Source organism: Lissotriton vulgaris, chromosome 2_1 (assembly GCF_964263255.1).
Source record: "Lissotriton vulgaris chromosome 2_1, aLisVul1.2, whole genome shotgun sequence".
NCBI lineage: Eukaryota > Metazoa > Chordata > Amphibia > Caudata > Salamandridae > Lissotriton > Lissotriton vulgaris.
Genome location: NC_141687.1, coordinates 671,126,103 through 671,153,415, shown reverse-complemented (window position 1 = coordinate 671,153,415; position 27,313 = coordinate 671,126,103). Strand labels below are relative to the sequence as shown.

Below are 27,313 nucleotides of genomic sequence, written 5' to 3'. Positions count from 1 at the left end.
CGTCTGAGAGTGTGTTGTTAAAGGGCAGCAGCGGCTAGTTGTAGCAGAAGCTGGCTGAAGCACCTCTGTCAGGAGATTAGTCCTGACGGCCACAGTCTACGCAACACCATAGAATATGATTCATCCTCCTCCATAGCCAGGGTAGAAGGAGACAGTGCACCAGGTTCCAGATCATAATCCTGATCACCTGCATCCCCCGGATCCTCATACCAGTCCAGGTCTAACTCGCATTGGGCTGCGAGAGGGTCCTCCCGTCCTGCATAGCCTGTGGAATAGGTGGAACATACGGAGGTAGGTGGACAAATGGAAATAAATTCTCAAACCGCGTCGGACGTCAGTCGACACCCTTCCGGCACCTGTCCCACGCGGGGAGGGAGCAGGGGACGGCATTGGCTGGGTTTGCAGCCGGTGTCGGCACTGTCGATGCCTGTGGAGGTCGCACATGGCCAACCAGCATGGACGGGGTTCCAGGCCTGGATCCACAGGGGTCCCTCGGCGTCAACGCCAGAGTCGACGCCGATGTAGGGGCTGGAGCCGGCGACGTCAAAGAACCAGGACCCCCAGCCGGACTCGAAGGCGCACCAGCAGGGCCATAGGGTTCAAAGACATGTGCCATCGCTGACAGGAACTCCTGCAGCTGGGCCGGAGTCGCCGATGGACCCGGAAAGGGTGGGTAGGCCTTCGGCAACTGTGTAGGCTCTGCCCGAGCCACTAGGGAGGCGCCACCTGCACCCTTAGCCGCGCCGCGCGACCGGCTAGGGGAAGGCGAAGAGCAACGGCGCTTCTTCAACTTCTTATATTTCGTCTTACCTGACTCTGGGTGAGAAGACTTCGAGTGAAGATAATGGCTCCGCTGCCAGTCCCTCCACCACGCTCCGTACCGGGACCGTGAACGGCGCAGAACTGACTCCCGGGCCTCCAGCCACTTTCAGGACCGCTCCCGCAAAGGTGTCGGAGCCATGGCCCGGCAGTAGGGGCACGATTCGTAGTCATGGTCACGCCCCAGGCAGTAGAGACGCTCACAGTGCGGGTCAGTCACTGACATCGTGCGGGGACAGGCCGCGCAGGACTTAAAACCGGGCATCTCTATGCACCTGTAGATTGATTATATGCTTGAAAACAGAGACGAAAAGTCCCCAAAACTCAGTCAAAAATTGACTGGGGGTACTGCTCTTCTCGGATCTGAGCTTGCTGGCACGGAAAAGGAAAGAACTGCCATCAGCCCGCGTGGGCGCGTCTAAGTAGCTCCAGAGACGTCATCTCGGCGACATCGATGCCAGCGACAAACTTGGAGCCGTATGACGCAGGGGTACTGCGGACGAAAAAACTTTCCGGATCCAGTCTGACGCCTGGGGATATTCTAAGGTAAGGAATCTATCACTAACGTGTCTCTTTCAGATTGGTGTCTCGCAAGAACATTGTCAAATAGTGTACGTCATCCATAAAAATGTGAATGCCTGAGTTTGCTATTTTACTTCGACAATTCAATATGTTTCAATCTCAACACAGACCTGGACTATGTATAAACAGGAGTCGCGTGTCCAGGAATATGGTCCAGCAATAAACGCCAATTGCACAAGTTACTACTTGTGTAACAATATATCTGTAAGAGACATTAGTTAGTGATAGATTCCTTACCTTAGAATATCCCCAGGCGTCAGACTGGATCCGGAAACCTTTGTGTAGCAGTACCCTTGCGCGTTGGTAGGCGTCGTCTGCAGCTCCATGTCCGTCGTCGGCGTCGTGGGCGCCGTGATGACGTTGGAGTACTTAGACGCCGCCTCCCCGTGCTGACGTCAGTTCTTAGACACAGCTTTTCCGCGCCAGAAACGCAGAGCTATGCCAAAACAAACACTGGTGCCATGAAAGTAGGGCCCTAAAAGGGGATGACCTTAACCCTAGATATCGGTTCGCAGAACGGGGAGGATGGGTGGGTCGGTATGGAATCTATCACTAACTAATGTCTCTTGCAGATATATCGTTACACAAGTAGTAACTTGTGCATCTGAAAGAGACAAGTTAGTGATAGATTCCTTACCTTAGAATAGATACCCCAGCAATACCAACCCCGTGGTGGGTCTGCGAACCAATAATCACACCATAAAGTCCTGGAGGACGGAACGGCCAAAGAAGCCATCCCTCCAGACTGGACTGTCCAGGCAATAATGTCTTGCAAACGTGTGCAGCAAGGCCCACGTAGCCGCCTGGCAAATGTCCTGCAAGGGCACACCTCGGCCCAAAGCAGTTGTAGTCGCTGTGGATCAAGTGGAATGAGCCCTCAGCCCAACAGGGGGTTCCTTCTTTGCCAAGGAGTAACACGCCTGGATACACAAGATGATCCACTGCGAGATGGTCCGCTTGTGCACCGCTTTCCCCTCCTTAGCGCCCACGTAACCAACAAAGAGTTGGTCATCCACCCGGCACTGGCGTGTGCGGTCCAGATAGAACGAGAGCGCACGTTTTGGGTCCAGACGGTGGAGCCTCTCTTCCTCTCTCGAGGGATGCGGAGGCGGAAAGAAGGTAGGCAAGGTGATAGATTGCCCAATGTGGAAGGCCGTGACTACCTTGGGTAGGAAAGAGGGCCTTGTCCGCAACACAAATTTGTCCGGATGGACTGAAAGGAAAGGAGGTTTACAGGATAGAGCCTGGAGCTCACTCACTCTCCTGGCAGCGGTGATGGCTACCAGGAAGGCTGTCTTCAAAGTGAGAAGGCGAAGCAGACAGTTGTGAAGTGGCTCAAAGGGAGCGCACATCAGAAAAGTTAGAACTAAGTTCAAGCCCCACTGAGGCATCACAAAGGGAACAGGAGGGAACGTATGTGTGATGCCTTTCAGGAATCGATTAACGATAGGGGACTTGAACAAAGAGGGTTGATCAGGCAGCCTCAAAAAGGCTGAAAGAGCAGAGAGGTAGCCCTTGATAGAGCCCAGAGCAGAGCCCTGCTGGGCAACAGAAAGAAGAAAGAGAAGAACCTCAGAAAGAGGGGCAGAAAGGGGATCCACAGCCTTTGCTGTGCACCATGCCCCAAATATGTTCCACCTGCAGGCGTATACCGACTTTGTGGAGGGACGCCTGGCTGCCAGAATGATATTACAGACTTCAAGAGGCAAGTCAAATGGCCTCAACTGTCGCGCTTAATCTCCAAGCATGGAGGTGGAGGCTGGACAGGTTCAGGTGGAGGACCGTTCCCTGCTGCTGCAACAGAACGTCCTCCTGAAGAGGCAGACGAACCGGGGGATCGACTGACATACTGAGTAGCTCGGGATACCAGTACCTTTGTGCCCAGTCCGGAGCCACAAGGATGACTTGTGCCCAGTCGCGCATGATCTTCTTCAGCACTCTGGGCAGAAGTGGTATAGGCGGAAAGGCGTACATCAGACCACAACTCCACTCGCGACGAAAAGCGTCTCCGAGCGAGTGCCGCCTTGGAAATTCCAACTAGCAGAACCGATGACATTGAGCGTTCTCGTCGGTGGCGAATAGATCTAACCAAGGCTCTCCCCACTGCAGAAAGAGACCTTGCGCCACGTCCAAGTACAGACGTCATTCGTGATCCATCATGCACCGGCGGCTGAGATTGTCCGCCCTGGCGTTCAGAGAACCTGCCAGGTGTTTAACTACCAGAGTCAAGCCCTGATGTTCCAGCCATTGCCAGAGGCGCAGAGCCTCCTGGCAGAGTGTCCACGACCCCACCCCGCCCTGTTTGTTGCAGTACCACATGGCGGTGTTGTTGTCCGTGAACACGTGCACTACACTCCCTCGGACAGAGGGGAAGAATGCCTTCAGTGCTAGACGAATCGCCCGCAGCTCCAAAAGGTTGATATGGAGCCGGGACTCCGCCGGAGACCAGAGGCCTCTGATCTCCGCCTCTCCCATGTGGCCTCCCCAGCCATGGAGGGACGCGTCTGTCACAACTACGTGCTCCGGTTGGGGAAGGGAGAGGGATCTGCCCTTGAACCAATCGCGGTCCGTGAGACACCACTGCAGCTGTCTCGCAGAGCCCTCTGAGATCAGAACATGGTCGGACAGGTTGCCCTGATGCTGGGCCCACTGAAACTTCAGGGCCCACTGAAACTTCAGGTCCCACTGCAGAGCCCGCATCCGCCACAGGGCGTGATGCACCAGAAGGATGCAGGAAGCCATAAGCCCCAGAAGCCGCAGCGTCAACCTGACCGAAACTCAGGATAAAGGCTGGAAGATCGGAATCAGAGCCTGTATATCCCGAACTCGCTGTTCGGGTGGGTAAACCCGAAACTGCGCCGAGTCGAGAACCGCTCCGATGAAAAGGAGCTTCTGAGAGGGGCACAGGTGTGACTTCGGCATATTGATGGAGAACCCCAGCTGGTGCAAGAGGTATGCTGTTGTTTGGAGGTGGTTAACAACTGTCTGGGGCGAGCCCGCCTTCAACAACCAGTCGTCGAGGTAGGGGAAGACTGAAACCCCTAACCTGCGCAGATGAGCTGCGACCACCGCCATCACCTTCGTGAACACCTGTGGGGTGCTGATAAGGCCGAAGGGGAGCACGGTAAACTGAAAGTTCTCGTGGCCTACCGTGACCAGCAGGTAACGCCGGTGGGCCGGCAGGACGGGGATGTGGAAATAAGCGTCCTGCAAGTCCAACGCTACCATCCAGTCTCCTGGGTCCAGGGCAGCTAAGACCTGAGCCAGTGTCCGCATCTTGAACTACTCCTTCCGGAGGAAGCCGTTGACGTTCCGTAGGTCCAAGATAGGGCGTAGGCCCCCTTTGCCCTTCTTGGGTGCCAGAAAGTAGTGGGAGTAGCAACCACGTCCTACTTCTGGCCCGGGAACGCGCTCGATGGCCCCCTTGGCCAAGAGGGCCGAAACTTCCTCCTGCAGAAGCCGCAAGTGATCCCCCGATACGCAGTGGTGTTGCGGTGGCATGGCTTGAGGGGTCGTCTCGAAGGGGAGGGAGTAGCCCCTCCGGACGATCTGCAGCACCCACCTGTCCGAAGTGACAGTGCGCCAGTGAGAGTGGTGATGGCGAACCCTGTCCCCCATTGGCGTCACATGGGCCGAGAAGCACGGACTAGGAGGGTTTAGAGGCGGGTGCTGCGGGGGAAGGTGTGGACTGGCCTCACCGTTGTCCCCGACCGCCTCCACGGCGATTTCCACGGCTGCCACCGCACTGGATGTTAGTCTGCGGCGTGTGGCTGGCGGGACGTGTGGGGGCGCCCCTTCCTTTGCCACGAAAGGAGCAAAAGGCACCCGTTTGCTGCCGCGGGCCGAGAGGCCCAAGGACTTGGCCGTAGCCCTGGAGTCCTTAAAGCGCTCAAGCGCGTGGTCTGCCTTGTCGCCACAAAAGGCGACAGCCATCAAACGGCATGTCCATCAGAGTGTTCTGGACATCTGCCGAAAAGTTGGCGGACCTCAACCAGGCATGGCGTCTAACCGCCACCGTCGTTGCCATCGCTCTACCCAGTGAGTCGGTGGTATCCAGCCCACACCGGATGGAATATTTGGCTGCATCCCGACTTTCCACAAGGGCTTGGCCGTGTTTGGCCCGTACCTCCAACGGACACTCTGGCAGCACTTCCGCAACCGTCTCCCACAGAGAGTGGGTGTAGCGGCCCAAAAGGCATGCGGTGTTGGAAGACCGCAGTCCCAGACTAAGGGAGGAGAAGATCTTTTTCCCGTACTACTCGTACCTCTTGGATTCCCTGTCCGGCGGAGCCGACGGGAATGCGGTCTGGGAATTAGAGGCCTGGATGACCAGACTCTCGGGGTTGGGGTGGGTGGACAGGAAACATGGGTCGCCCGGGGCCGGTGTCTGGCCACGTTCCTATCTACGGGCGAACCCGTAGCGGGCCTAGAGCAAGTGCCCAAAAGAACGTCGGTCAAGGCCTCATTAAAGGGCAGCAGAGGCTCGGCCGAGCTTGACTGGGGTTTAAGGACCTCAGTGAGGAGGTTAGTCCTCAGAGCAGCGACGGGGAGCTCAAGGCCTTGCCAGCCCTCATCAGCAACACATTATAGGTTGCCCCCTCCTCCGAAGCCACGGTAGGAGGGGAGACAAAACCAGTGTCTGGAGAGGTGTCCAGGCCACTGGCCTCCCCAAGGTCTCCTGCCCAGTCCTCTTGAGACTGACACTCCTTGGTCAGAGGGTCCTCAGACCCCTCCCAGTCCTCCTCATCACCCATCTCCTGATACTCAGGGTTGTCAATCAACGGGGCCGGTTCGTGGAAGTGAAAATCTCCAAACGCCGTTGAAAGCGGCGCCCAGCGTCGCCGTTCCGATGTCGGACCCGGAGCAAAGGAGGAATCGGGGGCGGCGCTGCCGGAGGCGACACCTGACGGACCGACACCGGGGGGGTCGTAAGGTCCACCGGTGACGATCCAGAGCCCGAGGAAGGTCCAGCGGTGTCCCCTGGCACCGGGCCCGAAGGCGCCGGGCCGCTTGACCCTGCGGTGCCGGGCACGAAGGCGCCGGCGGTGTCGGGACTGCGGGGCCCCGAAGGCGCCGGCGGCGTCGGGGCTGAAGCACCCGACTGCGTCGGGCCCAAGCCCCCGACCCGCTAGGGGCCCCAGACGGGTCCGCTGGGCCCGAAGTCGCCGCGGAGCCCGTCGGAGGAGAAAGGCACCTCATGGCCATGAGGAAGCGCTCAATCTCCTCCGGTGTCGCGTCTCACCCAGGGACCGGAGGGTGTGGGGCGGGATGTGACGCCTGCGACTCCGAAGGAGCCGCGTGGGCGGTGTCACCCGAACCCCCGGCCGCGTTGCGCGAGCGTCGGGGGAGTCAGAAGAGCGATGACGCCTTTTCGACTTCTTGTGCTTCTTACCGGACGACGACTTCGACCCGGAGGAGTGGTGCCGACTCCCAGAGCTGTGGTGGCTCCGTCCCCGCGACCTGTCCCTCGACATCCCGTGGGACCGGGACCTCACTCGGCGCAGGCCGACTGCCGGAGTTCGAGTCACCTGCGGGACCGCACCCGCCTGGCTTTCGAAGAGAGGGCCTGGCAGTCGGAGAAGGCCTTGTCGTCGTGGTCGACGCCTACACAAGTTAGGCACAGGTGGTGAGGATCCGTGACCGACATCGTGCGGTCGCAATCCTCGCAGTGCTTGAAACCAGGCATCCCTACGGCACCGATCGGAGTCGCAAGACTTCGAGAAAGGATCAAAAATGATCTCAAAAAGTTAGTCAAAAATTGACTAGGGTTACTGCTTTTTCCAGATCTGCGCTGGCTGGCGCGGAAAAAAGAAGAACTGACGTCAGCACGCGGAGGCGGCGTCTAAGTATTCCCACGACGTCATCACGGCGCCCACGACGCCGTTGACGGACGCGGAGCCGCAGACGACGCCTACCGACGCGCAAGGGTACTGCTACGCAAAAGTTTCCAGATCCAGTCTGACGCCTGGGGATATTCTAAGGTAAGGAATCTATCACTAACGTGTCTCTTTCAGATAGTCATTTACTCGAGCTTCATGGACACCCTCGAATCAGAGCAATGTTTGAAGGTAATCAGAGAGGGGAACAAGGCTACTGGGCCCCAATCGTGCCCGCATCGAGGTACCCCCAACACACTCACCCCTCCTCTGGGCCAGCCGAGCGAGATCAGGCTGGTGCAGAGAACGGCCGAGGTGGGAGGTGCTGCCGGAAGAGGAAAGTTGCGAAGCGGACTCTGCCTGGAGGCTGCGGTGCGTGCGCATAGGAGCCCCATTCCTTTCGTGTGAGGAAGAGCCTCTGTGAGACACAGTTGGACTGGGGATGCGGAGAGTGCTTACTCCGATGGTGATCAGCCTGACTGCACCGTATTTAACTGTGCCGGACCCCGGTGGGTGCAGACTGAGTGAGGGCCCGCCATGCAAGGAGTCACGTGGTGACTAAAGCTGCCGTTTTAACCAATAGGTCTGCAGCATCTGGTAGGCGGGACCCTGGCGGTGGGTGAGTGGATTTTGGCGTGCAGCAAGGAAGTAGGTGTGGTCGCACCTGGGAGCCCGTTCCATGATTATTGCTTCTGCATCAGACTACTCAGAGTACCCACCAATGGGGAAACAGTGGTTGGGACTGGTTGGAAATGTAGGATGGAGCCTGGTTGTGGGCCAGGAGGGTTCGAAGTGGTGAGGACCTTGCAACACAAACCAGAAGGATCCCAGGAGGGGGCAGGACCTAAGCGTCGAAAGAGGGCAGAGAACCAGGCCACAGCTAAAGCGCCAGTACAGGAGGATGGCTCCATGCAATGGATGTCAGTGGGGGACATAGTCTCCCAGGAGGGATCTGTGAGAAGGTGGCCTGATATGCAGTGCTCACTATTCTAGTGAACACTATGTATCAGTCCAGCAACCCTTATTGATGATTGGTTGTAAGTCAACCTTATAGACCAGCTATCCTAGTAGCGTGGATACGAGCAGTCTAAGGCTAAAGACTCGAGAGGGCGCGTTAAGCCAGCTGTTTACCACACATATACCCCTTGAATACCAAGTGAAAGGACACCACACAAGTGTTATGAAAATAAACAGTTATTTATTTAAAGATCACAACAGCCCTGTACTCTTTATGAGGACAGGGTACTAAGCACGAACCAAAACTCTTACAAAAATACTTAAGTTAGCACAGTATATACAAATGCCCGAGGGGCACGGAAAACCATATACTCTGAAAGTGGAATGCGAAATTCCTAGCAGGTAAGTACAGTACTAATAGCTTTTGGAATCGCTAGGACTTGACTAGGGAATCGTTAGATTATGTCTAGGAGGCCTAGGGGACTCGGGTGCAGGGTGTGCACTCTCACGCGAGATGCGGGACAAAAGTCTATGGTAGCTAGGAATTAGAAAGTTAGTGTTCCCGGGCGAACCCGACCTGGTAGGGAGAAAACGAAAGTAGATTCTGACCCTTGGATAGTGAGGCTATGCTGGGGCACCGAAATGCCGAAGTTACCTAGCCCAGGGGCTGCAGCTGCATAGGTCTGAAAAGACGTCGGGAATCCTCGTAGACGGACCAGGAGCCGGAAGAAAAGATGCTGGCCGGTGACCAGTGAAGAAAGTTCAGTCGGATCCAAGCCGGGATCTTGAAGATAGATGACACCTGAAAGCAGAGGGGACCAAGTTCGAGACTACTAGCCAGTAGTCAGTGGGCACCAGGAGGGCACCGGATGGTAGCCACCTCGACTAGGTGAGTGGGTGACGCTTGACTCGAAGATCTCACGGTCCAGGAGGCGTTGTCGGCGACCAGGATGGAGGATCGAGCTGTCCCACGAAGATAGAAGCTGTCGGCGTCGCTGGACCCAGGATTGGGCAACAAAGCCTTGGCAAATTCAAGCCCACGCGGTGGACCTAAAATGGCGTCTGGAGTGGACCAGGAGGGTCCGGGGTGCCTCTCTTGAAGAAGGAAGCAAAGGCCAGCCTGGAGCAACCAGACCAGCAGTCGTGAAGTCGTTGGGCGTCGTTCAGAGGGCCACAAGCCAGCCGGCTAGTAGCCAAACAACGCGGTGCACAGCAAACAGCAGAAGGGCCCCACGCAGATCGTGGAGATGCAGGGGGGCTGATCTTGGGTGCTGGAGCTGCGCAGGGTCGGGGCTTCTCGGACCCCAAAGCACTCACCAGTGGAGGACACGGTGGGCTTGCAGTAAAGATGTCGTGCAGTCTTGGCGATCGTCGGTCCCTTGAGGTCTCGTCGCACTCACGGTTCTCAGCTGGGCTGTAGAGGTGAGTAGAGGTCAGAGGTGCCAGGGAAGCCGGGTCTCGTCGAGCTGGGTCGTCGGATTCGTGATGAAGGACTTGCAGCAGACCGCAGTGTTCTTTAGGATGGTGCCTGCGGATGCAGGGTGACTACTCCTTAGCCACAAGGGAGAATCTTGAAGAAGAAATCGTGAAGTCCTTTCGAAGAAAGTGGTATCTTGATTCCAAAGATGATCTACTTTTAACAGGGGGCCCGCTCCCATCTTTATACTAAAAAAGGGGGCTGACCCGGTGACTAGGTCCTGCCTATGGGTGGGACTAGGTGGGGGGTGGTTACACCCCTCAGCCATGCCGGACTTCCCCAGGCCAGGGGCTGGTGTGCCCCTGGAACTGGTTCAGACCGGCCTATGCGTAGTGAGCACCGGGGTGCCACTCAGCAGTCACCTTCCTGTAAAGCCCTGCCTACCCAGGATACACAAAACCATGTCTGGGACGGTGCTAGCACCGCCCCTGACAGGAAACCCTTTGTCCAGGCTCCCCTCGCTGGAAGGACTCCCAGCTGCAGGGGGTCAGACTCGTGTCTGTGGTGGCAGCATCCATTTTGTGGAGCTGAGGCTTCAGTTAACTTTAACCGGGGTTCACAGTTACATACATGTCGTGTCCCTCTAGAAGGGTGGAATGCTAACCCCGTCGCCAGAATTGGCGAGGGGTTAGTATTCCAATTCGTATGACACCTTACTCGACATGTTTTGATAAAGCAATACCAAAGATAGCATTTAACCGCGAGGATTATAATGCACTTAAGAGTATATGGTATGCGATATCATGGAACAGCTATTAGGACTTGGTTCCGCAAGCTGCAGACAGGCTCAGCTCATGCCAGAGCACCATCTCACACGATTCCAAGCACTCTGCCTTCAGGATTGTCAAGGCCTGCCATAGGAGTGACTGATAGGAATCTGTGTGTCCATTTTAGGGTTAGGTATAGGTATACTACACCTACAGCAAAGGGTGATTACACGACTTTGCCCCAGCTGTCATGCAGCCAGTCGTGTCAAATTTAGGAGGCCAGCCAGGGGTGGCATAATACATGCTGCAGCCCCTGGCAGCCCTGGGTACACCTATGCCCTGAGTTACAGGGTCTGATAAGGTGGCCCAGTACCAATTGGAAATGTACCTAGGGTACATGGAATCCATTTTAAAGAGAGAGCAGTAGGCCTGGGGTCCTGATTGGCAGGGTCCCAGGTCGACTATGTCCAAAACCAGCTAAAACACAGGGCAAAAAGTTGGGGGCAACCATAGTCAGGATGTACCTTCCTACACAACCCCCCCCCAAACGAAAGGAGATAAGGCTATCCTTGCCCAGGTAAGCCTCTATTACCTAAGTGGCCATATAAGGAAGTACCAGCTCTGGCTTGGTTTCCCCCTGTGTCATGGTCCACTAGGCAACCCCTCACCCTAAGGGTATCTGAGGGTCTCCACCATAGGGAATCTCTGTCTCTGGTGTGTCTTGGGAAAGTAAAAGGCTGATGCTGGGATGGAGTACTGAAGTGAGGCTCCTCTACCTTTGGGCTCAACTTCCTCCAATCACCATCCATCATATGTGCCTTTCTTTCTTTAGCTGAGATGCACTGAGCTCTCAGGGTCAGCCTCTGGCTACCTAAAGCTGGAGGCTGAGTCCCTCTGTTTGGCTTACTGGAGGGACAGGTCAGGTCTGGGGTTTTTAGGCCCCATGTTTGGCTGTGCCCAACAGTGTCCAGCTGTGGGAGTTCCCTAACTACTTTTAAGGGGGATCCCTCAGGAGTCTGCTCTATTTTCACTTGGCTAGGTTTACCAGCTTCAGTGATCCTAATCTGCTGATTAAGGGGTTCTTTTGGACAGGGGGCCCTTTGGGGTCCACCACTGGCCTCCCTGGTCTCTTCAGCCCTGGGCTGACTGAGGCAGGGTAGAGAGGTGCAGGTTACCTGCTCCAGACTGGGTCCCACCTGGGAAGGGTCCACTGCCATCAGGGGCTCTGCCAGGCTAGGCCTGACTACCTCTGGGGCAGTTCCTTCAACAGGGGTAGAGTCAGTTCCCTGAGGAGGCTGGCTCTCACCTAGTGTCTGGGAGGGGGAAGACTCTTCTTCCTCCTCAATGCTCTCTGTTTGAGTGGAGTGATCCATTGTTTCAGGCTTCACAACCTCACTATCTGTCTGAGTAGAGGCTGAGACCATTTCAACCTTGCCAACCTTTTCAGGAGGGCACTCAGTCTGTGTTTGGGCTGTGACTGTCACAGCCCTCCTATCCTGTTCTGAAAAGTCTGTCTGAGCCTGGGCAGTGGCTACCACTGCCCTTCCAACCTTTTCAGGGAGGAATGGTGCTTGGACTGGGGCTGTAGCTATTACTGCCCCACTAACCTGTCTGGATAGGCCTATCATTCTGGAATGAGTTTCTTGTTCCACCTCAGCCCATGCTGAGAGTTCCAGGTCATTCCCCAGTAAGCAATCTACAGGTAGGTTATCTGTCACTGCCACTCTCATGGGCCCTGTGACATTACCCCAGCTGAGCTTGACTACTGCCATGGGATGCCTTCTCTTCATTCCATGAATGTCTGTCACCTGATAAGTAAAACCAGGGGTCAGTTGAGCAGAGGGGACCAGATGGTCACTCACCATGGTGAGGCTGGCCCCTGTGTCTCTGAATGCCTCAACTTTCTGACCATTCACTAGAACTTCTTGTCTATACTTGCCCAAAATGTGGGGTCCAGTAGTGAAGTTGGCAAACCCCATGCCAGTCTCACAGACAAGAGTGTGGTCAGGGAACCTGGCTAAGCCATAGTCCTCCTGTTGGCCCAGAGTAATGCCCACCACATTCTTGGGGGCACTCCCACCACCTGGGGGATTACCACTAGTGGTAACAGGAGGTTTAGGAGTATTACCTGGGGGTACATTTCCCTTATTGCCATTTTTAGGGCAACTGGCATCACTTTTGTAATGGCCCACCTGTTTACAGGTATGACAATAAGGTTTCTTTTGCTCTGAAGGAGTGTTCTGGGACCCACCACCCTTGTTGGAGTTTTGGGGCCCTTGGGAAGTCTTCTCTGTGGATTTATCCCCACCCTTCTCTTGAGGCTTGGTTGATTCCTTTTTCTGGTCACCACCCTGGTTTTTAGGCCTAACCCTGGTTCTGACCCATTTGTCTGCCCTCTTACCCAATTCCTGTGGAGAGGTCAACTCAGAGTCTACCAGGTGCTGATGTAATAGCTGGTTCTGACAATTATTTAAGATTTGCTCCCTCATAATTAGATTATACAATCCTTTAAAATCAGTAACCTTACTACCCAGTAGCCAGCCTTCAAAAGCCTTAGTGGCACAATCAACAAAGTCAGTCCAATCTTGAGACTGAGTTTTCTGGGTGTCTCTGAACAGCATCCTGTATTGTTCAGTGGTTAAACCAAACCCATCAACCAGTACATTTTTCAAGACTTGGTAATTGTTAGCATCCTCCACCCTTGTGGTGAGGAGCTTATCTCTACCTTTACCATCAAAGGAGAGCCACAAGATAGCTGCCCACTTACTTTGGGGAACACCCTGCACAGTGCAGGCTCTCTCCAAAGCAGTAATCCATTTGTGGATGTCATCCCCTTCTTTAAAGGGGGGCACTATCTTATTCAGGTGCTTTGTATCAAAACTCCTTTCCCTATTGCTAGGTTTATTGCTGCCACCAGTGGGAACTAGCCCACATAATTCTTGCTCTCTAGCAAGGGCAAGTCTCTCTTTGGCCAGGGCAAGTTCTTCCCTTTCAATCCTCAGTTTGACTGCCCTTTCTTCAGCTTCATACACTCTCCTCTTAGGGGAAGACATTCCTCTGTGAGAAGAGTTGAGAGAGCCATTGGTTCGAAAGGATCTGCTAGAGCCTCTTGATAGAGACCTAACTCGTCCATTCCCAATGTTAAGCTGACCTGAGAGTGGGCCCAGGAGTTCCCCAGTACCAAGCTCATGTCTGCTTAAGTTGGACCTGCTTAGTCTGCTGACTTCTACCTGTCCCTTATCTGCCTCATCCCCTGATAACTCATCCTCATCCTCAGCAACATCTGCCTCAAGGAGGGGATGGATATCAAAGGGACCCTGTAAGGAGGGCAAACTTCCATCTGGATTAGAAGGGTCTGGGTTACCAGCCCTACTGGCATCATAAGCCTCTAAGAGACCAATCAGAAAGGAAGTGGTGGGGTTAGACCCCTGTTTTAGTTTCCTGAGAGTACACACTTGTCTCATCTCATGGAAGCTAAGAGCAGTATATTTTGAAGGGATGACCTGTGGAGGGTCAACTGACACAAGGGGAGACTCAGTGTTTCCTCCTGTGGCCGACATACTGCTTCTAGTGTGGTGTAAGTGATGCACCTACCTACACTATGTGTTACCTACTGATCCCTTGCTAAGAGTTGCAGCCAAGGTGTGCTAAGCCTTGAGGAGCTACAACAGCTGGTTCAGTAGAACTCAGAGTATTCTAAGCTTTAGTTATATGTACCTAACAGTACTTATGTGATCTTTCAACAAGATATTCTTAGGATACGTGTGGTAAAACAACAGCAAGCTCAAATCCCACCGCTGCCACCAATGTGAGAAGGTGGCCTGATATGCAGTGCTCACTATTCTAGTGAACACTATGTATCAGTCCAGCAACCCTTATTGATGATTGGTTGTAAGTCAACCTTATAGACCAGCTATCCTAGTAGCGTGGATACGAGCAGTCTAAGGCTAAAGACTCGAGAGGGCGCGTTAAGCCAGCTGTTTACCACACATATACCCCTTGAATACCAAGTGAAAGGACACCACACAAGTGTTATGAAAATAAACAGTTATTTATTTAAAGATCACAACAGCCCTGTACTCTTTATGAGGACAGGGTACTAAGCACGAACCAAAACTCTTACAAAAATACTTAAGTTAGCACAGTATATACAAATGCCCGAGGGGCACGGAAAACCATATACTCTGAAAGTGGAATGCGAAATTCCTAGCAGGTAAGTACAGTACTAATAGCTTTTGGAATCGCTAGGACTTGACTAGGGAATCGTTAGATTATGTCTAGGAGGCCTAGGGGACTCGGGTGCAGGGTGTGCACTCTCACGCGAGATGCGGGACAAAAGTCTATGGTAGCTAGGAATTAGAAAGTTAGTGTTCCCGGGCGAACCCGACCTGGTAGGGAGAAAACGAAAGTAGATTCTGACCCTTGGATAGTGAGGCTATGCTGGGGCACCGAAATGCCGAAGTTACCTAGCCCAGGGGCTGCAGCTGCATAGGTCTGAAAAGACGTCGGGAATCCTCGTAGACGGACCAGGAGCCGGAAGAAAAGATGCTGGCCGGTGACCAGTGAAGAAAGTTCAGTCGGATCCAAGCCGGGATCTTGAAGATAGATGACACCTGAAAGCAGAGGGGACCAAGTTCGAGACTACTAGCCAGTAGTCAGTGGGCACCAGGAGGGCACCGGATGGTAGCCACCTCGACTAGGTGAGTGGGTGACGCTTGACTCGAAGATCTCACGGTCCAGGAGGCGTTGTCGGCGACCAGGATGGAGGATCGAGCTGTCCCACGAAGATAGAAGCTGTCGGCGTCGCTGGACCCAGGATTGGGCAACAAAGCCTTGGCAAATTCAAGCCCACGCGGTGGACCTAAAATGGCGTCTGGAGTGGACCAGGAGGGTCCGGGGTGCCTCTCTTGAAGAAGGAAGCAAAGGCCAGCCTGGAGCAACCAGACCAGCAGTCGTGAAGTCGTTGGGCGTCGTTCAGAGGGCCACAAGCCAGCCGGCTAGTAGCCAAACAACGCGGTGCACAGCAAACAGCAGAAGGGCCCCACGCAGATCGTGGAGATGCAGGGGGGCTGATCTTGGGTGCTGGAGCTGCGCAGGGTCGGGGCTTCTCGGACCCCAAAGCACTCACCAGTGGAGGACACGGTGGGCTTGCAGTAAAGATGTCGTGCAGTCTTGGCGATCGTCGGTCCCTTGAGGTCTCGTCGCACTCACGGTTCTCAGCTGGGCTGTAGAGGTGAGTAGAGGTCAGAGGTGCCAGGGAAGCCGGGTCTCGTCGAGCTGGGTCGTCGGATTCGTGATGAAGGACTTGCAGCAGACCGCAGTGTTCTTTAGGATGGTGCCTGCGGATGCAGGGTGACTACTCCTTAGCCACAAGGGAGAATCTTGAAGAAGAAATCGTGAAGTCCTTTCGAAGAAAGTGGTATCTTGATTCCAAAGATGATCTACTTTTAACAGGGGGCCCGCTCCCATCTTTATACTAAAAAAGGGGGCTGACCCGGTGACTAGGTCCTGCCTATGGGTGGGACTAGGTGGGGGGTGGTTACACCCCTCAGCCATGCCGGACTTCCCCAGGCCAGGGGCTGGTGTGCCCCTGGAACTGGTTCAGACCGGCCTATGCGTAGTGAGCACCGGGGTGCCACTCAGCAGTCACCTTCCTGTAAAGCCCTGCCTACCCAGGATACACAAAACCATGTCTGGGACGGTGCTAGCACCGCCCCTGACAGGAAACCCTTTGTCCAGGCTCCCCTCGCTGGAAGGACTCCCAGCTGCAGGGGGTCAGACTCGTGTCTGTGGTGGCAGCATCCATTTTGTGGAGCTGAGGCTTCAGTTAACTTTAACCGGGGTTCACAGTTACATACATGTCGTGTCCCTCTAGAAGGGTGGAATGCTAACCCCGTCGCCAGAATTGGCGAGGGGTTAGTATTCCAATTCGTATGACACCTTACTCGACATGTTTTGATAAAGCAATACCAAAGATAGCATTTAACCGCGAGGATTATAATGCACTTAAGAGTATATGGTATGCGATATCATGGAACAGCTATTAGGACTTGGTTCCGCAAGCTGCAGACAGGCTCAGCTCATGCCAGAGCACCATCTCACACGATTCCAAGCACTCTGCCTTCAGGATTGTCAAGGCCTGCCATAGGAGTGACTGATAGGAATCTGTGTGTCCATTTTAGGGTTAGGTATAGGTATACTACACCTACAGCAAAGGGTGATTACACGACTTTGCCCCAGCTGTCATGCAGCCAGTTGTGTCAAATTTAGGAGGCCAGCCAGGGGTGGCATAATACATGCTGCAGCCCCTGGCAGCCCTGGGTACACCTATGCCCTGAGTTACAGGGTCTGATAAGGTGGCCCAGTACCAATTGGAAATGTACCTAGGGTACATGGAATCCATTTTAAAGAGAGAGCAGTAGGCCTGGGGTCCTGATTGGCAGGGTCCCAGGTCGACTATGTCCAAAACCAGCTAAAACACAGGGCAAAAAGTTGGGGGCAACCATAGTCAGGATGTACCTTCCTACAGGATCCTTCTCTACCGCAGCCAGACCCTGCAGGCTAATGTCTAGAACTAATAACAGATTCTGTCCCTGAAACAGTGTTCACTGAACCAGAGAACTCAGACATTATGGGTGAGATAGTTGCCAGATTTCAGTGCCTGATGTGGACGCAGGTTTGCTTGCCTCTTCACCTGCTGTCTGATTGAGGCTTTCCGGACAGGTGGGACCGTCATTAATAGCAAAGGTGTGTGTGGTGCGTGTCTGTCGGCCGGGCTGGCTGAAAGTGGTCGGGCATTGTGCCCTGTTCCTGTTGGACGGGGTTGTTGGTCTTGGCACTTATATTGGGGGATGTGTGTAGGCTTTAATTTTTCCAATGCTACTCTGTGGGTAGGAGGTGGTTTCCTTGTTGGGAATTTCTTGCGTGTTGAATGAAGTAATGGGTGCACTGAGTGGTTGATTGTTGCTGCGTGGGCTTGTACTAGCCAACTTATGTTCACATGGGGGATAAGTACATATTTTTGACTTCGACTGTAAGGGTCTGTGCTCCTACACAAAGCAGTGTAGGTGTTATCCATTTGAAACAGCACAAGATTAAAATGGTCTGTCTGAAAGAGTCATTTGAGTGATACGGAAACCGGTAAAATAGCTAAGAAATGGGACGGGTCAGCTCTATCATGCTTCGTATTCCGCATATGCCAGTAGGGTTTTGATTTGGGTGGCTCCTGGAACTTTTCTTTGACGTACTGAGAGGCAGACGTAGGGGGCCTATATGTGCTGATTCAGGGACTGTTAGATGGGAGGGATATATTCATCCTAAACTCTGATGCTCTCAACACAGATTACCCGGATTCTTTTTTTCGGCGTACAAGAGTTGGTTAGCCAGGACGTGGAGGTGCCTCAGTTGTGGTTGGGTGATTTCAAGTGTGCGCTGAATAAGGAACTGGACAGACATCCACCACACAGAGACGTGAAGCTTCACATGACTGAAGCATTGGGGACAGTAAGGCATCATTTGGGATTGGTTGATGTGTAACAGTCGTGCTTTCCTCAGGCTCGGGTTTACACCTGCCACTACCTTACGCATAAATACATTCGGTAGGTTAAATAGGGGGCTGTTGGCTGGGCACCCGGGAGATGACAGAGCAACATTGTCCTACCTGGCTAGATTCTTATTCAGCTCTGTTCCAAGTTTCACTGATCACTTGTAGCCTGGGCGCCCTGTAATTGATTCGAATAATTTTAAACAATGAGAGAATTACTGATTCAGTTTCTCATCTGTATTCATTCTTTAATGTTACGATTAATCAATATCCATGCTATTTATTCATTGGCATTGAATTCAACAACAACGTACTCTATTTTGAACATAAACAAAAACTAAGAAACACAAAGTGGCATATTTAACAAATGACAGTTTTGTTTCCAGTCATATGTGTGTTGCCTGCCCAATGCATTTTGGGATGAAACTCCCTTCTTCAGGAGGCATACGCCGGGACGATGTATATCAACACCTTCTAACGTAACGGAAAATCTTAAACAGATGCTTTTCTGTGCAAAACTCTGCAGAGAACACAGATTGTAATACGCTGGTCGATAACATCTTGGATTCACTTGAGAGGTAATTGCAGTATACACTCAATCGTTCTGTGCACTATATTCAACTCTATGTCTCGGGAAACAAGCATCTTAAGACCTGGCTGGTGAGGGGTGATACCCCGAAATTGGTCCCAGAATGCTTGTTTCTGGTCCACGGAGAACCTGGCTTGGCAGTTAGAGCTGGACTGTTCCCATGGGGAGCAGGGTCAAGACTGATTTGCATACAGCTAGGTCCAAGCTGGTTTGGCATGATAAGCAAAAAAAGATGGATTAAACCCAGATCTCTGACTGAGGGTGAGTGTTTGACATTGTTCAGCATTCCATCGATCAATTATTCTTTTTGAAATTTGTTATCCGAAGTGGGACGGATATGCCCAGACGTGGGTCTCATGCTCGCCATGCCCCTGGATTCAAGCCATCCTGCCTGATATTGGGTGGTACCCCGAAACTGGTCTTAAGATGCTTGTTTCGAGTCCAGGGAGGATCTGGTCAGGCAGTTCGAGCTGGATGCTCCAATGGGGAGCAGGGTCAAGACTGATCTGCATATGTCTGGGTCCAAACTGGTATAGCATGGTGAGCAAAAAAATTATGGATTAAATCCGGATCTCTGACTGGGGGTGAGTGTTTGACAAGGTTTAGCATTCCATTCATCAATTGTTCTTTTTGCGTTCATATGTTACACAGCATAGGTATTCAGGAAATTGGAGTGCCTGCATTTAATTGGTTGGACAAACGTAGTAGGTTAGCTAGAGCCACTCTGATGAGGAGGTATAAGAATGGTGGGCTGGAGACGCCGTGGTCAGAGTTGTATTACTTTGTGGCTATGATGCAGCATGCGGCTAGATGGTTAGTGGAAGGCAGTAATTGGGAAAAGTGGTTGCTGGAAGGGATTGTGGAGAAGAACGAACTTTCAGTATTATTAATGAAGGGTGCAGGAGTAGCAGCAGGCCGACCTTATATGGTCAGGCAGAGGGCCAGAGTGTAGCATCAAATGGGAAGTGTGGTGCTCTGTAGGGCACTGTTTTATAGGCAGCTGCCAGAATAGATCCTCAACCAGATTCATCACATAGTTACCATAATGACCTATCAAACGTGGCAGGAGGAAGGCTATGACAACTGGGAAATCTGCATCTCCTTTGAGGATGCCCAGTCAGAATTTGGAGTGGGCCCTTACCACTTCTTACAATATGCAGGCCTGGCTCAGTTCGCTTGGCAGACTTGGAGGACTTTTTGGGCAGCCCCTCCGGCGCCGGGCACACTGGGGGTTATGTTCTCCTTTGGGATACGGCGACATTTGGTATCTCTACAGTACAAGGCTAAGGGGACGGATGTTGCCATGGGCCAGTGAAAGCTTGGGAAATGGACTTGGGCGAACCTATGGTGGATAAGGCATGGGCGAGAGAGTGCGCTCTGAGACAGTCTCTGGTAATGTGCGGTTTAAGATTATTCATTTTAATTTCCTACACTGCACTTATATGACGTCATTCCAACTTATCTGCTTATACCCTGGCCGGCTCTCTTCTTGCTCCCGCTGCAATTTTGTTGAGGCAGATTTTATGCACTTGACATAGGTTTTCCCCCCTAGTGTGTACATACTGCACTTGAGTAGTAGAGAGTATTGTGCGTACCACAGCCCTGCAGGGTGTTCTCAGACCCAGTTCTGCCTGTTGGACAATATGGTGAGACCCTGCAATGTGAGAAGCTGTGAGTTGTGACTGCTTTCTGTGAAAGATTTGAACAGTTTATTCATTTCATAGCTGCAAAAGCAAAATCTCACACTGCAAGTTTTCCCTTGATAACATGATGTAGATATTTACCAAAGCTACTGATTTCCAGCAACAGGACAAGTCCTTGAACAAAGTTTACAAATCACAGTTTTACCAAGTTTGACTGTCTTCTCTGGTGCAGAATTTTTTTTTTACTTCTACTACTATGTAGATGCAAACAGTCATTTTCAGAAGAAAGACCCATCACATGAAATAACATACTTAACTCATGGATAAAGTCTTAGGACGATGGCAAGCAGAATATTTTGGTTTTCCATAGGGCTTACAATGAGGAACGTGGAATTTAAATGTAACTTTTTCTTGACAAGAAATCTTGCAGTCTAATTACCTAAAGAACAAGTTACTTACCTTCGGTAACGATATATCTGTAAGAAACATTAGTTAGTGTTAGATTCCTTACCTTAGAATATCCCCAGGCGTCAGTCTGGATCCGGAAACTTTTGCGTAGCAGTACCCCTGCGCGTCGGTAGGCGTCGTCTGCAGGCGTCCCCTGCGGCTCCGCGTCCGTCGTCGGCGTCGTGCGCCGTGATGACGTCGCTGGAGTACATAGACGCCGCCTCCGCGCGCTGACGTCAGTTCTTTGCACACAGCTTTTCCGCGCCAGGAGACGCAGAGCCATGAGAGAACCAACACTGGTGCCATGTACAAACTAGGGCCCTGAAAGGGATGACCTTAACCCTAGGTATCAGTTCGCAGAACGGGGAGGATGGGTGGGTTCGGTAAGGAATCTAACACTAACTAATGTTTCTTACAGATATATCGTTACCGAAGGTAAGTAACTTGTTCATCTGAAAGAAACACGTTAGTGTTAGATTCCTTACCTTAGAATACATACCCCAGCAATACCAACCCCGGTGGTGGGTCTGCGAACCAATACAAAACTACACCAGAAAGTCCTGGAGGACAGAACGGCCAAAGAAGCCATCCCTCCGGACTTGACTGTCCAGGCAGTAGTGCCTCGCAAAGGTGTGCAGCGAGGCCCACGTAGCCGCCTGGCAAATGTCCTGCAAGGGGACTCCCCGGCCCAGGGCAGTAGTAGCCGCCGTGGCCCGAGTGGAATGGGCCCTCAGCCCAACAGGAGGCTCCTTCCGAGCCAAAGAGTAGCACGCTTTGATGCAGAGGACGACCCATCGAGAGATGGTTCGTTTACAAACCGCCCGTCCCTTCTTCGCACCCACGTAGCCAACAAACAGGTGGTCATCCACCCGGAACTGGCGTGTGCGATCCATGTAAAATGAAAGCGCACGTTTTGGGTCCAGACGATGGAGCCGCTCTTCATCCTTTGAAGGATGCGGAGGCGGGAAGAAGGAAGGGAGGGTGATGGACTGCCCGATGTGAAAGGCCGAAACAACCTTGGGCAGGAAAGAAGGTCTAGTCCTCAGAACCACCTTGTCAGGATGAATGGACAGGAAAGGAGGTTGGACAGAAAGAGCCTGGAGCTCACTCACCCTCCTGGCAGAGGTGATGGCAACCAGGAAAGCCGTCTTTAAAGTCAGGAGACGGAGAGGGCAAGAATGAAGGGGCTCAAAGGGAGCACACATCAGGAAAGTTAGAACCAGGCTCAAATCCCACTGAGGCATCACAAACGGAACAGGTGGAAACATGTGAGTGATGCCTTTCAAGAATCGAGTTACAATCGGGGATTTGAACAAAGAAGGCTGATCAGGAAGCCTCAAAAAGGCTGAAAGGGCAGAAAGGTAGCCCTTGATAGTGCCCAGAGCAGAGCCCTGCTGGGCAAGAGAAAGAAGAAACAGAAGAACCTCCGAAAGAGGGGCAGAAAGAGGATCCACAGCCTTTGCTGTGCACCATGCCACAAATCTGTTCCACCGACAGGCGTATACCGACTTAGTGGAGGGACGCCTGGCTGCCAGAATAACATCACAGACTTCAGGAGGCAAGTCAAATGGCCTCAACTGCCGCCGCTCAATCTCCAAGCATGGAGGTGGAGACTGGACAGGTTCGGGTGGAGGACCGTCCCCTGCTGCTGCGACAGAAGGTCCTCCTGAAGGGGCAGGCGGATCGGGGGACCGACTGACATGCTGAGTAGCTCGGGATACCAGTACCTTCGAGCCCAGTCCGGAGCCACAAGGATAACTTGGGCCCGGTCGCGCCTGATCTTCTTCAGCACTCTGGGCAGAAGTGGTATAGGCGGAAAGGCGTATAACAGACCGCAACTCCACTCGCGCCGAAAGGCGTCGCCGTGCGAGTGCCGTCTTGGAAACTCCAACGCGCAGAACTGATGACATTGCGCGTTCTCTTCTGTGGCGAATAGATCTAACCAAGGCTCTCCCCATTGCAGAAAGATGCCTTGCGCCACGTCCGAGTTCAGACGCCATTCGTGATCCATCGAGCACCGACGGCTGAGTTCGTCCGCCCTGGCGTTCAGAGAACCCGCCAGGTGTTGAACCGTCAGAGTCACGCCCTGACGTTCCAGCCATTGCCAGAGGCGCAGAGCCTCCTGGCAAAGGGTCCACGACCCCACTCCGCCCTGTTTGTTGCAGTACCACATGGCGGTGGTGTTGTCGGTGAACACCTGCACTACACTCCCGTTGACAAAGGGGAGGAATGCCTTCAGTGCCAGACGAATCGCCCGCAGCTCCAACAGATTGATATGGAGCCGGGACTCCGCCGGAGACCAGATGCCTCTGATCTCTGCCTCTCCCAAGTGGCCACCCCAGCCCTGGAGGGACGCGTCCGTCACGACAACGTGCTCCGGTTGGGGAAGGGAGAGGGACTTGCCCCTGACCCAATCGCGGTCCGTAAGCCACCACTGCAGTTGTCTCGCAGTGCCCTCCGAGATCAAGACGTGGTCGGACAAGTTGCCCTGATGCTGGGCCCACTGAAACTTCAGGTCCCACTGCAGAGCCCGCATCCGCCACCTGGCGTGATGCACCAGAAGGATGCAGGAAGCCATCAGTCCCAGCAGCCGCAGCGTCAACCTGACCGAGACTCGGGATAGCGGCTGAAAGATGGGAATCAAAGCCTGAATATCCCGAACCCGCCGTTCCGGAGGATAAACCCGAAACTGCGCCGAGTCCAGAACCGCTCCGATGAAAAGGAGCTTTTGAGAGGGACACAGGTGTGATTTCGGCACGTTGATGGAGAACCCCAGGTCGTGCAAGAGGTCTGCCGTCATCTGAAGGTGGTGGACGACTGTCTGGGGCGAGCCCGCCTTCAACAACCAGTCGTCTAGGTAGGGGAAGACTGAAACCCCCAACCTGCGCAGATGGGCTGCGACCACCGCCATCACCTTTGTGAACACCCGTGGGGCGCTGGTAAGGCCGAAGGGGAGCACGATAAACTGAAAGTGCTCCTGGCCTACCGTGAACCGCAGGTAACGCCGGTGGGCCGGCAGGACGGGGATGTGAAAATAGGCGTCCTGCAAGTCCAACGCTACCATCCAGTCTTGCGGGTCTAGAGCAGCCAAGACCTGAGCTAACGTCAACATCTTGAACTTCTCCTTCCGGAGGAAGCCGTTGACGTTCCTTAGATCCAAGATAGGACGTAGGCCCCCCTTGTCCTTCTTGGGCACCAGAAAGTAGTGGGAATAACAACCACGCCCTACTTCTGGCCCAGGAACGCGCTCGATGGCCCCCTTGGCCAAGAGGGCCGTAACTTCCTCCTGCAGAAGTGTCAAGTGGTCCCCCGACACACGGTGGTTCTGCGGTGGCATGGCTGGAGGAGAGGTCTCGAAGGGGAGGGAGTAGCCCCTTCGGACAATTTGCAGCACCCACCTGTCCGAAGTGATCGTGCGCCAGTGAGCGTGGTGATGGCGAACCCTGCCACCCACTGGCGTCACATGGGGCCGAAAGCACGGACTAGGAGGATTTTGGGGTAGATGCTGCGGGGGAAGGTGTGGTCTGACCCCGCCGTTGTCCCCGACCGCCACCACGGCGGTTTCCACGGCCGCCACCGCGTTGGAAGGATTGTTGCGGCGCGTGGCTGGCAGCACGTGTGGGGGCGCCCCTTCCTTGGCCACGAAAGGGACGAAACGAACCCGGTTGCTGACGCTGGGTCGAGAGACCCAAGGACTTGGCCGTGACCCTGGAGTCCTTGAAGCGTTCCAGCGCGTGGTCCGCTTTGTCACCGAACAGGTGACAGCCATCAAACGGCATGTCCATCAGGGTATTTTGGACATCAGCCGAAAAATTGGCGGATCTCAGCCAGGCGTGACGACGAATCGCCACCGTCGTAGACATAGCCCTGCCCAGCGAGTCGGTCGTATCAAGACCACACCGAATGGAATATTTCGCTGCATCCCGGCCCTCAGCTACAGCTTGACCGAGCTTTGCCCGCACCTCCATGGGGCATTCTGGCAGCAGCTCCGCGACCGTATCCCACACAGAGTGGGTGTAGCGGCCCAAGAGGCAGGCGGTGTTGCAAGACCGCAGGCCCAAACTAATGGACGAGAAGACCTTTTTGCCAAACTGGTCATACCTCTTGGATTCCCGGTCGGGCGGGGCCGACGGGAATGCGGACTGGGAGGTCGAGGCCTGGATCACCAGACTCTCAGGAGTGGGGTGGGTAGACAGGTACTTGGGGTCGTCCGGACAAGGACGGTGGCGCCTGGCCACGTTCCGATCAACAGGCGCACCTGAAGCGGGCCTGGACCACGTGCCCAACAGAACGTCAGACAAGGCTTCATTAAACGGCAGCAGAGGCTCCAAAGGGCATGACTGCGGTTTGAAGACCTCGGTGAGGATGTTAGGCCTCACGGCCGCGACGGGGAGCTCAAGGTTTAAGGCCTTGGCAGCCCTCATCAGCACCACAGAATAGGCAGCTCCCTCCACCGATGCCACGGTTGGAGGAGAGATCAAACCAGGGTTAGGGGAGTCGTCCAAACCACTGGCATCCCCCAAGTCACCTGTCCAGTCCGGGTCATACTGGCACTCGCGAGCCAGAGGGTCCTCGGACCCCTCCCAACCTTCACCGTACTCCTCATCCTCTCCGTATTCGGAGTCAATGATGAAGACCGGCTCCTCGGGGTTCATGGGCCCCACCGGCGCCGGGACCGGCGTCGATCGACGCCCGTCCGGCGCCGCGTCCGGCGTCGGAGAAGGTAAGGGGACGGCGCCGCCCGGAGCCGGCGTCGGAACCCCACCGCCGGCCGGAACCGGCAGCGGAGAACCGGCGCCGCGCGGGGGCGGCGTCGGGGGTAACCCCGATGGCAACGGCGCCGGGGAGGCCGGAAGACCAGCCGGCGCCGATCCCGAAGGTCCCTGCGGCGCCGGGGTCGGAGCCGTCGGCGGCGCCGGGGCCGGAGCACCCGACGGCGCCGAGGCAGGGACACCCGAACCGCCAGGGCCCCCAGACGGTAGCACTGGGCCCGAAGGCGCCGTAGGCCCCGTCGGAGAAGCGAGCGCCCTCATGGCCATGAGGAACGCCTCGATCTCCTCAGGCGTCGCGCCATGCCCAGGGACCGGAGGGTATGAGGCAGGCCGCGCCGGCGACTCTCGCGGAGCCGCGGGGATGGGGTCACCCGAGCCCCCGGCCGCATCGCGCGAGCGTCGGGGGGAGTCGGGGGTACGATGACGACGCCCCGACTTCTTGTGTTTCTTACCTGACGAGGATGACGAGTGGCGTCGACTTCCGGAGCGCCCGGCGCGGCTCCGCGACCGCTCCCTCGAACGCTCTCTCGACCTCCGGCCGGACCGGGACCGCTCCCGGTCCCGACGTGGGGCCGACACCCGGAGCTCCAGCAGCTTGCGGGACCGCTCCCGTCTAGCCTTGTTGGTAAGGGCCCGGCAGTCGACGCAGGATTCCACGTCGTGGTCGGGGCCCAGACACCGGAGGCAGAGGCGGTGATGGTCTGTGACCGACATCGTGCGCTCACAGCCATCGCAATTCTTAAATCCTGGCATCCTATCAGGCACAATAGTAGAAAAAGACAATCGAAAAAACTTGGTCAAAGACCGGAGTACTGCTCTTCAGATCTGCGTCCACTGGCGCGGAAAAAAGAAGAACTGACGTCAGCGCGCGGAGGCGGCGTCTATGTACTCCAGCGACGTCATCACGGCGCACGACGCCGACGACGGACGCGGAGCCGCAGGGGACGCCTGCAGACGACGCCTACCGACGCGCAGGGGTACTGCTACGCAAAAGTTTCCGGATCCAGACTGACGCCTGGGGATATTCTAAGGTAAGGAATCTAACACTAACGTGTTTCTTTCAGATATGTGACGCAGCAAAGACAAATCATATAATGGTAACTGTAGAAATTGATACCTTGTGTGAAGGCTGCAAATTTAATTTTTCCAGCACTTTTCTTTGGCTGTCATCGAGCATACCATCGATTTTTCTCATATGAGGCAAAAGAAGCTCATCTGCAATAAAATAAAACATTTACTGGATCTTCTTTATTTCAACTCAAAATCGAAATAAACACTGTCATAAATATAACACTTGCCTAATGTGTCTGTTTAAGTTGAATAGTAAATTTCAACACATTCCAAGTGACAAAGTTCTTACACATTACAGGATGCTATATATAGCACGGAAAGGAAGTTAACGTAATCATCATTTGGCTCTTAACTTTAGTGACTGAAGAATCAAAGAAAATAAAATCCTACTTAAGGCCTTGCTGCATTTAGAGTCTGAAATGTTTTGGAGCAATTCACCACAATGCCACTAAATGGTGGCAATGCAGTGTGAATTCTGGAATCAACAGATTTTATGGCAGGAGTAGGGGTAGCGACAAATGCATAAAAGCGCTACCTCCACTATTAACTATCTACAAAACACTGTTCCCTCTCAGTTGCCTGCTGGAGTTCGCAGAGCTAAGCTCGAATGAAGGGGTACAATCATTGTCGGTGACGGATCTGCTAGCGGTAACCTAACTGGAGGCCATATTGGATCCTTGAGGCACAAAGGCATGATAGAGGGACCCTGTGGGTGACAATTGGTCACGGGAGCTGCCTCTGGAGCACGAACGCAGGTTCACTTCATAGATAGCCTTACGATTCATCTTATCACAGCAGTCACACAAGGCTGAGTCGTCTTTGAAGCAGAG

At 54.1% G+C, this 27,313-nt stretch overlaps 1 protein-coding gene across 4 annotated transcripts in view; it reads right to left on the bottom strand.

Annotated features, from left to right (window-relative positions):
- QSER1 (glutamine and serine rich 1) overlaps positions 1–27,313 on the bottom strand; it is a 771,358-nt gene that overhangs the window by 263,800 nt on the left and 480,245 nt on the right. For all 4 annotated transcript variants that reach the window (XM_086955859.1, XM_086955857.1, XM_086955860.1 and 1 more), the window contains one exon: positions 26,530–26,627. In XM_086955859.1, the coding sequence (XP_086811985.1) occupies positions 26,530–26,627 (98 nt within the window). The remainder of the gene's footprint in view (positions 1–26,529; positions 26,628–27,313) is intronic.